Source organism: Nerophis lumbriciformis, linkage group LG07 (assembly GCF_033978685.3).
Source record: "Nerophis lumbriciformis linkage group LG07, RoL_Nlum_v2.1, whole genome shotgun sequence".
In the NCBI taxonomy this organism is placed as follows: Eukaryota; Metazoa; Chordata; class Actinopteri; order Syngnathiformes; family Syngnathidae; genus Nerophis; species Nerophis lumbriciformis.
Window position 1 is genome coordinate 28950025 of NC_084554.2, and position 14976 is coordinate 28965000.

The 14976-nt window shown below is 36.0% G+C and overlaps 1 protein-coding gene across 1 annotated transcript in view; it reads left to right on the forward strand.

Annotated features, from left to right (window-relative positions):
- LOC133605413 (uncharacterized) overlaps positions 1 to 14976 on the forward strand; it is a 646046-nt gene that overhangs the window by 205120 nt on the left and 425950 nt on the right. Inside the window, exons 8-11 of the mRNA XM_072913499.1 lie at positions 6884 to 6967; positions 7181 to 7309; positions 7371 to 7454; positions 12524 to 12754. Of these exons, the coding sequence (XP_072769600.1) occupies positions 6884 to 6967; positions 7181 to 7309; positions 7371 to 7454; positions 12524 to 12754 (528 nt within the window). The remainder of the gene's footprint in view (positions 1 to 6883; positions 6968 to 7180; positions 7310 to 7370; positions 7455 to 12523; positions 12755 to 14976) is intronic.

A 14976-nucleotide genomic window follows, 5' to 3' on the forward strand; every position in this document is an offset into this window, starting at 1 on the left:
GAAAAAAGATAAAAAATAGACCATTCATCGGCAGTGCACTTTATAATCCAGTGCGCCCTATGGTCCGGAAAATACGGTATAAGAACGTTACAATCAAAGAGTGCAATAAGTACAATACTTTACATTATAAGCAGTTTGTAGGACTCACCAAAAGAAAGTAGTGGCACATTACTACCTCCAGACTATGGCAACACACCGATAACAGTTATTATTATCAGTTCTATGTTAGATGTTAAAAGATCGATTTTATTAAATACAATTAAACATTTATTATTATATGAACACACAAAAAATAATCAAAAATTGGTACCATTGAGTATTCCAAGGTATTGAGAATTGGTACCGCATCGGCTCAAATGTGAAAGGTACTCATCACTGTTATTAATTTGTCTAAACTAGGGGTCCCCAAACTTTTTGACCCGGGGGCCGCATTGGGTTGAAAAAATGTGGCCAGGAGCCGGGCCATATAATCTGTCTCATGGCAGATTAGACAAACTGCCTTTTCCTTACACTGAACAAAAAAAAGTCATATATCCACTGATGTTTAAAAACTCTACATTCGGAGTCTATTTTACATTTCCCCAACGATGTTGACATTTTTTTTCCTCATACACAAATTGACTGAAAGAGCGCGCACTGGCCGCCCGGTACTGCGCTGCGAGCGTGATAATGGGAAAATGCATTTTTAGACAATATGATTTGCGTGAGCGGCGAGGAGACCCCGAGAGTAAAAAACGGTCAAAAATAGATTGATGGATGGGCTAGAAAGGACAGATAAAAAAAATAAAAAAATAATAATAATGTATATATATATATATATTTTTTTTTTTTACTCGGGACTACCCGCGGGCCAGTTTTTGGATGCTAGTGGGCTGTATCTGGCCCGTGGGCCGTAGTTTGGGGACCCTGATCTAAACCCTTACACCACAACTTGGTAATTAAGGACCCATTCTCTTGATTTTTCAAGAAAACATTTTTTTTTTTCTAAATGTATTACGGATTATATTTCATATTATATTTCACATTTTATATATATGTATATATATATATATATATATATATATATATATATATATATATATATATATGGGCAGCACGGTTAGGGGTTAGTGCGTCTGCCTCACAATACGAAGGTCCTGGGTTCGATCCTGCGCTCGGGATCTTTCTGTGTGGAGTTTACATGTTCTCCCCGTGACTGCGTGGGTTCCCTCCAGGTACTCCGGCTTCGTCTCACCTCCAAAGACATGCACCTGGGGATAGGTTGATTGGCAACACTAAATGGTCCCTAGAGTGTGAATGTTGTCTGTCTATCTGTGTTGGCCCTGTGATGAGGTGGCGACTTGTCCAGGGTGTACCCCGCCTTCCACCCGATTGCAGCTGAGCTAGACTCCAGCACCCCCCGCGACCCCAAAAGGGATAAGCGGTAGAAAAAAAAATAAAATATATATATATATATATATATATATATATATATATATATATATATATATATATATACATATATATATGTATATATATATATATATATGTATGTATATATATATATATATATATATATATTAATTAATTGTATTTATTTATTATATATATATATAGCCACCCATTAGGTTATACAAATTCACTTTTTCACACTGGCACTTATTTAATAGGTCTGGACCTAAAATTGACATTTCATGTAACATTTCCTCCAAAATAGACACAGCAGTGATTTTAGGCTTGTTTTCTAACAAGTTCTAAAATGTGGGCGGGCTTTCATCAGCCTGCTCACGTCATCTGCAGAAGACGTCATTTTGAATTGAATTTCATATTGCGTAAAACGTGTGTTGGTAGCATATCATACAAAATCATGATATTTTTGTGCAGAATTTGAAGAGATGATCAAATATGTCTGCCAGATGCATTGTTGCAGGTTGCAACTAAAGAAGGGATAAGCCTGCATACATTTCCAAATGATGGCAATGTGAGAAAAATATGCACCTCTTCAGTAAAATTGACTTGTTCAAAATGGGACGGACCAAGGGAGAGGAGTGTAATTTGCAGTGATCATTTTCATGATTCTTACTCTAGGACAGGGGTGTCAAACTCATTTTAGATCCGGGGCCACATGGAGAAAAATCTACTCCCAAGTGGGCCGGACTGGTACAATCACGACACAATAACTTAAAAATAAAGACAACTTCAGATTGTTTTCTTTGTTTAAAAATAGAACAAGCACATTCTGAAAATGTACAAATCATAATGTTGTTGTTTTTTTTTACACTTACATGTTGCGGTTTATAGTATTCTATCTTTATTTGTCGTTATGTATATTTTCTGAATAAATGATGTGATAATGTTCATCAGTCAACTTATTGGTGTACATTTTCAATCTATCAAGATAAAAAAATAATAAAATAAAATTACAGGATGTTATTTATGTAGTTTGCTCATTTTCCCTGACTGGTGCACTAACATCATGTGGTTATTTTTTTTACATATGTAGCATCATCTACAATTATACAAAAAATTGCTATTGCGACATCTAGTGGACACATTTAGAACAGCGGTTTCTTTCATTCAAAAATTCCGGCTCATTTTTATACTTAGGAAACTCATCCCGCGGGCCGGATAGAACTTGTTTGCGGGCCTGATCCGGCCCACGGGCCGTACTTTTGTTACACCTGCTCTAGGAGAAGAAGGGATTTGGTTGGCGTTTGGATGGAAAAATTGTAAAAGACAGGATCAGGAGCACCCTCGAGGGTGAGAACGACTTGAGTCAGAACCTGTGGAAAAACAAAGAAAGAAAGTGCTCAAAAACAAGAAAACAAATGATTTACTTGTTTTATTTTGTGTCCTCTTCTACTGATGTTTTTCTTTGAGATGCTTGAGGAAATGCTGAAAGAGGATGAGGAAACACAGGCTATGGTGTTTATGAAAGAGGACATGGAAGTCTTGAAATTTCTATTTTTTTATGCGATTAAGTGAACAAAATAAAAGTTTTACATGTCTTTGTCCACACTGTCTGTGTGGGGAAGTGGGCCCCAGTTCTGTAGATGGCGTCACAGCAAGAGGGGCCGGCATATTGGTCTGGCGATGGAAAGGGGTGTTCTAAGGACAGTTAGTTACTCTATCTGTAGATTTCTCTTAAACTAATTGATATTTTGGGTAATGACTGTCAGATTCATGGTCTGTAGAAAACAAATGCATATTGAGAACTTGGTGGTGAATTTTCAGTAAACTGGACGTTATGGGTTCTTTAGGGTGTTGTTGTTTTTGGTGTTTCGATATCCCAGCCCTCTTGCTGTAATTGAGGTTTCGTGTGTCTCAATGAGCCTGCTCGCTGACATCCAAAAGGTGAGAGGCCAAAGAGCCAAGTTAACTCCATCAATCCCCTCGGACAGTTACAAACGAGCCCTCAACTCTTGTCAAAACAATCCCTGGATCATTCCGAACCCTTTGGGAGATGAAAAAAAAAAGGAAGGTTTTGTTCAATATATCACAAAGAGCTGTTCGGAAAGTTTCCCTCAGAAGTGTTCACCAAAACCCACTTTTTGCTTTATGTATTTAGTTTTTGTTCATTTAAAATGTGATATTTTCCACACTTAAAGCTGCTGTATGTCATCAGCTCATTATTCCATTTTTTTCAAGTACAAGAGCACCAACATATGTTACCAATAGTGGTTTAAGACAACAGATTGAACAAATAAATGTCTTTGTCACATTTTAAAAGGGGAGCACCTCCGCAAGCACCAATTGAATAGTTAATTTAAATTTAAATATAATATACACATCATTGTACACGTGATATGGATCCACAGATGTGTATGTATATGTAATGACTTTAAGACAGCTTTTCTTTCTGCTTGGACAAAATGTGAATGACAGCCGGTGATTTTTAAGTGGACATTGATTGTTTTAAAACTACACTTGTGCAAATGGAAATTGTTTTTCTCCCTCCAAGATTTTGTGATGTTGCGATCATGCCAATTCACACAAATTCAACCAATTTGTATCATAAGAATTGTTTTTTTGTCTGGACAAAGCAGGCACAACAAAAACATACAACAACCACAACAATATGCCATACTATGAATACTGGCACGAGATATTTTGTAAATGTTTATTTACATACCTTAACTGTTTCCTGACAGTGCCTGTCACATGGCAGTAAAACAGCTGATCAAACAAAACAGATGTCATCGTCATGTACCGACCAGCTGCAGAAGCTAACTCTCCAATCAGCTCAATAGTCAATCACTCCATTGGTTAAATTACAAAACTGAAACAATACAAAAAAGAATGTAATTATAATAATAAGTTAATAATACAAACACAGTCACTTTTAAACGTGTTAGCATATTCGCTAATGCTGGATTACATTATGATAGCACGTACGCATATGTATAAGAAAACACTCCTACAGACATCACACATGGGAAGATTTAGTAAGTATGAATAGTTTTAGTTATATTGTAGAACTTAAAAATGTTGCTTGGAGTGATGAATGAAGAATCCTTTCGAGCAGAAGCACTATCGATGGATAGTAGACAAAACGGGAAATACTTTGGGTTGAAGGCGCGAAACAGGAAGTACATTTGCAACCCGAAGCACCTGCAATGAGTGTACTCATCTAAAAGATGCACAGACAATAACACATCTGTTCATTATTGTTTGGTGATTTGTGAAAACTATTTATTGAATACAAAACATTATGGATGATTAACGTAAACAAGTTGAAAAACTTATTCGGGTGTTGCCATTTAGTGGTCAATTGTATGGAATATGTACTGTATTGTACAATCTACTAATAAAAGTTTCAATCAATCAATCAATGGTTGTTAGCGAAGAAAAATCCATAAATTTGCCGCACCTTTTAATAAGCCGCAGGGTTCAAAGCGTCTGGAAAAAGTAGCGGTTTATAGTCCAGAAAATACGGTATCAACTCCTTGATGTCCTCTCGCATCGCTCAAAACTACTTCTGGTTCCTGTCTACGGGGCTCAGCCTTTTGGTAATATAGTATACTGTATAAACTAGGACTGTCAAATAATTAATTTTTAAATCAGATTAAAATCTGAAAAAAATTGGATTAATCATGACAAATCACAGATTACTCACTTGCATAATTAGAATAATCCTAAGAAAAGACCCCAATGTTTATACTCAAAAGTCATTTTATCGTCACACTGTCATGTTTTACTTTATGACTGTCATTCATATGCACAAAACTTGGTGACAGTTTTATCTGAAGTTCTTTCAGACTGTATTTTGGCGTGAAATTTGCCAGCGAGGACACCAATGGGAGTCTCCTCAGTCATTTTTGTACTGACTTATGCATTGATCTGATCACTGACCATATAGCGGTTAAGGTAAAATAGTTGTCAAAATAAATTACATTATTAATTTAAAGTGTGTACATGATTAACACGCTTATTTTTTGTGATTATTCAAATATGTTTTGAAAGCCCCTCCCAGTTGACACATTTTTTATATTTATGCAGCATTTATTTATACAGGGTAAGACAATTAAAAACAGATTGTAATTTCCATTACTGACCCTGCAAAAAGGCAGCCTTTCCATGTTAGAGATGTTAGTTAACATGTGATGATAATCTATTATCGTCTTTAATTTATTAGCAATAAATTCCACTCTAGATTGCTTTCAACAGTTCACAAATGTTCTTAACGTGGGAGGGTAAATGTAACATAAACAAATGTTTAAGATGGACAAACACTTTTCAAGCATAAAACATACAAAGAGAATGTCTGCAACTCATGGACGACAGAGCAGAGAGCAGACAATAAGGAAGCCTTTAAATGTGTTCCTTTCGGTAATTCTAATATTGTTTTACTATTATTAAAACAATGCAGTAATTTGACAATGACCTCTGAGTATGTGAATGTACTGCCATCTAGTGTCTACTTTTAATTATGTGCGGTATAGAATGAGTAAAACATCAATACATTTTCGATTTTGTTGAAATCCTGTGCTTTTTTACACCTAAAACATTGATAGTAAATTAATACAATTACATGTTGATTCAATGTCAGTGAAAAAAAAATCTGCCTCAAAACATTGCAACTTTCTGAAAAAGCTGCTGTGAAATCAGGCATTTTAGGTCGCAACTATCAAAAAAAATCCTGCAAAATTCTGGAGATACTGAATTTTCTGGGGTGAAATCATACACTTTTACAAACACTGCTTTTATAACATGACATTGTGTTGTTACTTTAACATATACGAAGCAATATGTGTTATACAGCTGATATGGTTAAACTTATCACTGAACTTTAAGCTTTAAAGTCAATTCCTCCCCTCAAAGGTCACCAAAAAAGCTACTTTAAAAACACAGATTAAAAATACTTTTAAAAAGCAATTAATTTAGAAATGTTTGCAATACATTTATTTATATATATATATATATATATATATATATATATATGACTGACCTCCAAAGGCAATAACAAAAGATTAAATAAAGAAATCAATAGCATTTCTCTGCAATGTTGAGTGTATGCATTTGTGCACCTCTTTGACACACACACTCGCACACACACACACACACACACACACACACACACACACACACACACACACACACACACACACACACACACACACACACACACACACACACACAGCGTCCTGCAGCAGAAGTGGGTAATCAGGGGAGGTCACCAAGGAAACAGACATAACGAAAGCAGTTGTCAGACGCACTGTATTTCAAGAGGAGCGTAAACACCCCTTTCTCTGCATATATTGTCTTCTGACTGCACACCACCACGCTCGCCTTAAAACACAAGTCCAATAACATGAATATTTGATTTCAGATTGTTCCAACAGCACTGTTCCTTTCATATTTTGACACTGTAGAACACTGGAACATTTTTTTTTTCCTCTAACAGATTCAAAAAAGGGAGATAAGGATTTGTGCACTTGTTAAGGAGCTTACTGGGAAGAAGAAGAGGCTCGCTGACTACCAGGAAAAGGTAAAGACAGACAGTTTTTATGTTCTTCTATCAATAAAATAATAAATATATTCGTACTTTATCAGGTGAACCTGCAAAAAAAAAAAAAAAAAAAAAAAAAAATATATATATATATATATATATTGATTTATTGACTTATCATAATGCACTGGCACAATAATACAAAAAATGTAAGTGTGCATTTTTTGTGTGTTTTTGTATTTGCAACGTGAGGAGCAAGACGATCTCAGAGCCAAAATGGAGGACATGAGCCGACAGTGTGTTCACCTCAATCACACCAGAGACAAACTCGAGGCCGACTCTGTTCTGAGCCGTGAAAAACTGCGAATTTGTCACTTCGAGGTGCATGTTTCACTTTGTCGAGTTCCTGTTCTTTTACCTAATTGATTTTCTGCGTGCTCAGGTGCAAAGCAGAGATCAGCTCATTCTTCAGCTGAGATCGGAAATGAGGACGACAGCAAAGAAGCATCGGGAGGAGCAGCAGCAGGTATTGTGGCCTGCACATTGGGGCTTTTTTTATTTTAGTTGCAAAATTTAGCAGTTTTAGAGCTGCAACAACATATATTAAACCGACAAAAGCTCTGATTTATATTTTGTGGCTACGATTAATCGTTCAATGAGTGTGAGTAAAAAAAAAGAAAAGATAAACTTGCAGACGTACAGAAGTTTCCACATGGCCACTGCGATAGAGCGCACATGAGAGCAGTGGTGTGTGGGAGAAATTGTGAGGAAAGAAAAAAAAAAGTACAAAAAAAAATGTATATATATATATATGTGTGTGTGTGTGTGTGTGTATGTATATATGTATCTGTATGTGAATGTGTATGTGTGTGTTTTTGTCTTTCGTAATTAACTTTATTGCAAAAATATGGTATGTAATCTTGAATGTGTATTATTGCGTAACTTATTTTGAACAAGGTGTATACAATATAGTCCAGTTAAAAATAAGAAAAGTAAAATAGTAGAAATAAGAATTTTGAGCTTAACATATGTCCCCAATATTTTTAATTGATATCAATATTTGTAGTATTTGCATATAAATATATTTTTTCGTCTTTAGTAATTGATACTTGATTGCAAAATAATATTTTGTATAGTCTATAGCGTGCATTATTGGGTAATTTATTTTGATCTGGTTGAAAACTATACAGTTGGTTACAAATAAAAGTAAACAAAAAGACAAAATAATTTTGAGCTTAAGTATGTTCTTACAATTTTCGGTTGGTATAAAATTTTTTAGTATTTAATACTAATAAAATATTGTGATATTGTATTGCAAAAACATGTCGTCTTAAGCACTCTTCATTGCGTAACTTATTTTGAAATGGGTGAATACAATATAGTAAAACAAACAGAAAATAATTATGAACCTAAACATTTTCCTACAAGTTTGGGTTGATATAAATATTGTCAGTATTTGATATAAATAGATGTCTTTGTCTTTAGTAAGTTATACTTTTGGAAAGATATGTTATGTTGTCTTGAGCTTGCATTATTGCGTAACTTATTTCAAACGGGGTAAGTACAATATACCAGTAGTCATGTTAATTAATAATATATCTATCTATCTATTTGTATATCTATTTATTTTTATTTTTTAAGATATATTTTACTTATTTGTTTTGTTCTATTTTATTTTTTATTCCAAAAAGTAAAATAAAATAAAAAATGTATTAAGTCTACAAATATTGAATTGATGGACATAGTAAAAGAAAGGAAAGAATAATTTTTGTGCCGAATGTGTGTCCAACATTGTTTATAATATATGTATACATGTAATATGAAAGTACTATCATTTTTAGTTTTTATTTTAGATGTGTTTTTTGTCCTTATTAATTCATGTTTTAGTGCTATCATTTATATACTGTATGTATTGTGGTACATTTTAGTGTGTATCGTGGCATAACTTTTTTGTCCAGTTAAGACAAAATTTAAACATTAATATTATAATAAAGATTACATAGTTTTTGCTGTCTTTTTCTGTTTAAAATACAAATTATGATTTTATATACTTAAAAGAAGCTGGTCCTTGTACCCTTTGATTATATTTTGGAATTCTACAAAAACCATTGCTCTTTATTTTAGTCCCACTTTTAGATGCACAGGCAATGCCCTAACTAATACCTTTGTGGGTTTGTTGGCTTTTTCTCTCTGTCATCGACCTGCTTCACACCCACATCCACCTGAGGGAGGTGTCTTTTTTTCCTCGGCAGTGGGAGGCTCTCAGGCGCTCCTAAAAGAAAAAGTTGCCCAGCTAAGAAAAGGAAAATTATTATTATTAGTCATTTTCTGTTTGCCGTGTCCACATTTTCCTATCTGGAAAGTGTGACTCACGCTTGATGCATCCACTTTTTTGTGTTTTTTTATCGTCTGTGTAGAACACCTTAGTGTTTTCACAAGCTCCTTCTTTTTTTTTTTACAAGTTCAGAATAAAAAAAAGACTTCCTTTTCAATCAAGCAAGCAGGCGCGTATCATCAGGTCATGTGGGTCAAAGTGGCGTCTTCTCCATCATCATTTTAATGAGACTTGTTTGTTTCCTGGAAGCCTTCTGATTATGGTCACAAGACAGCCATGGTGTTCCCATTCAACCTCGTTAAAGGCCTTTCATCCAGCAACTGGGAGAAATGCTTAACTAACCGCTATTAGGGAGACAGAGTGTGTGATGACACACTTTGAATTGTGTGTGTATGGACTTATATGTTTAAAACATTCTCCATCACTCTCTGTTCTTTTAGATAAACCCACTCGATATTTTAAACAGTCACATCCCAAAAAAGTTCCTTTAGTTTTGGGGGAGATTTAAAGTTAGTGGCACACTTCCCTCCTCTCTGCGATCCGGGATCCACCCGGCGTTGGTTCGAAAAGGGCCAAGCAAAGCCGCTGTTAAACCAAGTTGTGGCAGACCTCTGCAGTTTAACTAGTTGGCTGTCATTAGCTGTAAAGCGTCAGGTTCTCATCCAGATTACAGCGGGATTAACGTGGATGAACTGAAGATGAGTGTTCTACAGCCGGTTTAACTTTCTCAACCTCTTTCCACCCCTCGAGAGGTGAGCTGTGGCGGGATTCTTGGCGTAACTCCGGAGGATTAAGCCCGGTTTCACCTCCTGGGTTCCCTTCTGTCATTATTACTTTAGAGAGATCGTTTTTGTTTTTTTTGTCGTTGTTTTATTTTCCAATCCATAATCACCCACAGCAGAACACGGCACATGTGGTCCAATTCAGAGTTCAAGCAAATGTTTTTTGTAAAAATGTGCCTTAAAAGTTAATAGCTTTACATCAGGGGTGTCAAACTAATTTTAGATTGGGGGCCAGATGGGGAAAAATCTACTCCCAAGTGGGCCGGACTGGTAAAATCACGGCAAGGTACTACGATGACAGGGGATGCAAAAACAATAACAATACTGAAATAAACTGCAACGAAAAACAGTGCAAAACATGGTCACTACTGAATAGTTTCTCTTGTTATATTTTTATTCTTATTGTTGCTATTTATTTTTATTCTTATTGTTATATTTTCTATTTTATTTCCATTTATACCCCCATTATTTACTTTTTACTTTTTAAATTCGATCTCAATTCTGTACACTGCTGCTGGAATTTAAATTTTCCTGAGGGAACTCTCCTGAAGGAATCAATAAAGTACTATCTATGTATCTGTCTAGATTGTTTTTTTTTGTTTAAAAATAGAACAAGCACATTCTGAAAATGTACAAATTATAATGTTGTTGGGTTTTTTTTTTACACTTACATGTTGCGGTTAATAGTATTCTATCTTTATTTGTTGTTATTTATACTTTCTGAATAAATTATGTGATCATGTTCATCAGTCAACTCATTGGTATTCATTTTCAATCTATCAAGATAAAAAAAATCATGTCAAAATCAAATTACAGGATGTTATTTATGTAGTTTGCTCATTTTCCTCGACTGGTGCACTAACATCATTATTTATTATTAACGTTATTTTTTTTTTTTTTACATATGTAGCATAATCTACAAAGATACAAATAATTGCTATTGCGACATCTAGTGGACACATTTAGAACAGCGGTTTCTTTCATTCAAAAAGTTTGGCTCATTTTTATACATAGCAAATTCATCGGCCAGATAAAACCTGTTCGGCCCTCGGGCCGTACGTTTGATACCGCTATTTTCATTCATTTTTGGCCGCAAATAGTCACAGATGTGGATTTGACATTTCCGTTTTTGCCCTCGCTCATAAACAAATTACAACGGAATTGCACTTAATTGATTCTTAAACGGGGTTTGTAAATAAAAACATGTATATATTGAAGCAAGTTTCTCCCTAAGAAGCAATGTGAACATGAATAATGGGTTCCAGTCGACACTTTGAACACAATATAAAGTTAAAGTTAAAGTACCACCGATAGTCACACACACACTAGGTGTGGTGAAATTACTATCTGCATTTGACCCGTCCCCTTGTTCCAGTGAGCAGTGAGCAGCAGCGGTGGCCGCGCTCTGGAATCATTTTGGTGATTCAACCCCCAATTCCAACACCTGATGTTGAGTGCCAAGCAGGAGGTTAACGGGTCGCATTTGTATAGTCTTTGGTATGACTCGGCCGGGGTTTGAACTCACGACCTACGGATCTCAGGGCGGATACTCTAACCACAAGGCCACTGAGCAGGTTGAGCGCTACACAGTACTGTTTATCAAAAAAACATAAGGTGGTGATGGATCAACTTTCTATTTAATAACAAAGCCAAAACAACAACTAGCTGAACTGTCCTTATTCTTAGCCGCCCTGCCGACACGCACACACACTGTCACTAGCCATGTGGTGCACTCAGTTTAAAATCACAAAACTTCTTAACTTTAACAGCCAGGTTGCTGCAATAATTAGATAATTAATAAAACCCCTTTACTTATTGATAAGACGCAGCAGAAAAGTTCTGTGGTGCCAATTTTGCAACTTTGTCACTGTGGTTAGCAAGGAGAGGAATGCACACAAATGAAAGAGAGGAGGGTTCCTTGTATCATGCATTAATTCAGTAATTAAAAAATAATTAAATTAATACAAGCGGTATTCGCAGCGTGAGTGAAGTGGGCATATAACCGCTAAAAACTGTGCAGAATGTTTGTTGTGTTAGTCAATAACACAGGCACTCTTTATTTACAACTATGCAGGATATCCGTACTCGCTTATATCTCCACCAGTGCTACAGTCTATATTTCCAGTTCTGCTCTACCATTTAGACTTTGGAATAATGTAGTTAATCGAGTTACTAAATACCAACATAGAATCGTATAGCATGTTGTAGAAATACAATAAACAAACAAACAAAAAACATTAAACAAATCAAAAAATGGAGCAAAAAGGCGTAATGTAATGAAAAAATGTTGAAATGTTGTTACAAATAATGACTAATAGGAAAATGTTTTTACATGAAAACTATTCATCAGAACAACAGCTCACTAGCGTCACAGACCAATTCCACTGTATCTTAATGATGAATACACTCTCGCCTTTAAGTATTTCTAGTTCTTTACTCTCCTGTGTTCGTGTTCAACTCGGTAATTTCTCCTTTCAGTTGGCAGCCTCAGAGGAGAAGTCACAAGAGCAGCAAATGGAGCTGGAGCTCTTCCGCCAGCAGGTGGAAGGAGCCAGGGAGGAATTAAGAGAAGCCCGTTTGCGGGCAGAGGAGCCAAAAGAAACGGCTGCCATTTTTAAACGCAAGTACACCGCCACAATGGAGAAGGTACACAAGGTGCAAGGGCAGGTGGAACATCTGACAGAGGAGCTGCAATATTCCCAGCAACAGGTAAGACTACTCTACTGTCATGTCCTTGCTATAGAGAGCACTTAAACATAAGCCGCACCCACCAAACTTTGATCTCATTTTGTTTTGTACTTACTGTAAATTGGCCACACGTAAGCTGCAGGTGTTCAGATTGACTCATGATACATTTACACATGCGCAATTTTAACAAAAGACAGTGACTGTAACCTCCCAAAGAAGTCACTGAGCGCAGCCTTCGTCCTTCTCCTTCTCCTCCTGCTTTTCGACGCTTGTTATTAGTGGTAGATTTCCGTCACATGCGGCGGCTGTTTTCTTTTTTCAATGGCCATTTCTTTGGCTTTGTGGCTGCGTCTCGTGCATTTCGTCTTCTCCATGACGAGGGTGAGTCCATAACGCTCTCAATGGCTAACTGATTGCTTATGTGAGTGTGTTTGATTTCATGTGAACAAATTCATTGGTCCACTGAGATCCTTTCGGCAATATTATTGGTTTTATGAGACCAGGCTAAATTTGTTGTCGGAATGTGAAGTTTGTTAACCTGGAAAAAACTTTAAATCAGTGGTATCCAAACTACGGCCCGCGGGCCAAATAGAAGACACTGGCGAGTTCAATAAACAATTACACCATGAGCGGCGGACCCATATGATATATAATTTTCCAGTGGTCTGGTAGCTGCCATTTCTTTGCCATCTGGTGGTCAACAAAAGTAAATCTGCCATCAATCGGACTTTAAAATTATTGAAGAACATTTACTTTTATGACCCAATCCAAACAACCCTCCCTAGACATGGTGCTATTTTTTTTCTTTTTTTTTAAGATTACAGCTGGAATTGCCGAGGGTATACTTATTAATGATGATAATTACACCTATCTGCGACTATCACGATTAATTTTGAGTTAACTACAAAATGCGATTAACAGCGATATATATTTTAATCATTGAATCTGGGCTGTCAAATTTTTTATATATATATATATCAGTGGTTCTTAACCTTGTTGGAGGTACCAAACCCCACCAGTTTCATATTCGCATTCACCATACCCTTCTTTAGTGAAAAATACAATGTTTTTTTTTTTTTTAAATTCAAGAAAAAGTCATGTTTTTTTACTGGTGCACGAAATGAACCGTGCATGAACATCACCTTGTTCAGAGAACAAAACCAACACAGCGCATGAACTCACAACAAATTACACACCTTACACACATTACCATGAATTGATTAACGTGGACCCCGACTTAAACAAGTTGAAAAACCTATTCGGGTGTTACCATTTAGTGGTCAATTGTACGGAATATGTACTGTACTGTGTAAACTCTACTGTTTCATATAATGTATTCTCTTCCTTTGCAATCTGTTAGTAAAAGTTTCAATCGATCAATAAAACAACCTGCAAATCAGATGGAAAATTAGAGGGAACATTTGTTTGGGGGTATCCATAATACGCTGATAGGGAGAAGTTTTTATTTACACGATAAGTCGGTGTCTTTACCCCTGAGGCCGACTCACCGAACCCCTAGGGTTCGATCGAACCCAGGTTAAGAACCACTGATATATATATATATATATATATACATATATATATATATATATATATATATATATATATATATATATATATATATATATATATATATATATATATATATATATATATATATATATGTCTTAATAAGGTTATCCAAAAAATAGTGCTCGATACCGTAGTAGAGCGCAATATATGTATGTGTGGGAAAAAAAATCACAAGACTATTTCATCTCTACAGGCCTGTTTCATGAGGGGGGGTTCCCTCAATCATCAGGAGATTTTAATGGGAGCATTCACATACCATGGTTTATATAGGGCACAGAGTGGGTGGGTACAGGCTGGCGTAGGGGCGTGGTGATTGGCTCATGTGTTACGTAGGAGGTGTTTCCGTCTGTGGCGGCATGCTGTTACAATTTCGCTGCGCTTGTTGAGGGATGACAGGTCTGGACGGTAAATAATAAACAGTTTCTCTTTCAAGCATAGGTTGCATCTTTTATTACCACTATTGTAAGGTGTGCTGGATGCAAGAATTTTCCATGTTATTGAATATTCAACATTATTGTCTTTGAGGTCCCAAATGTGTTTGCTGAGTTCTGTGGTATTCCGCAGGTTTTGGTTCCTGAAAGAAGCCTTGTGATTGTTCCATCTGGTTTTGAATTCTCCCTCGGTTAATCCTACATATGTGTCGGATGTGTTAATGTCCTTGCGTGTTACCT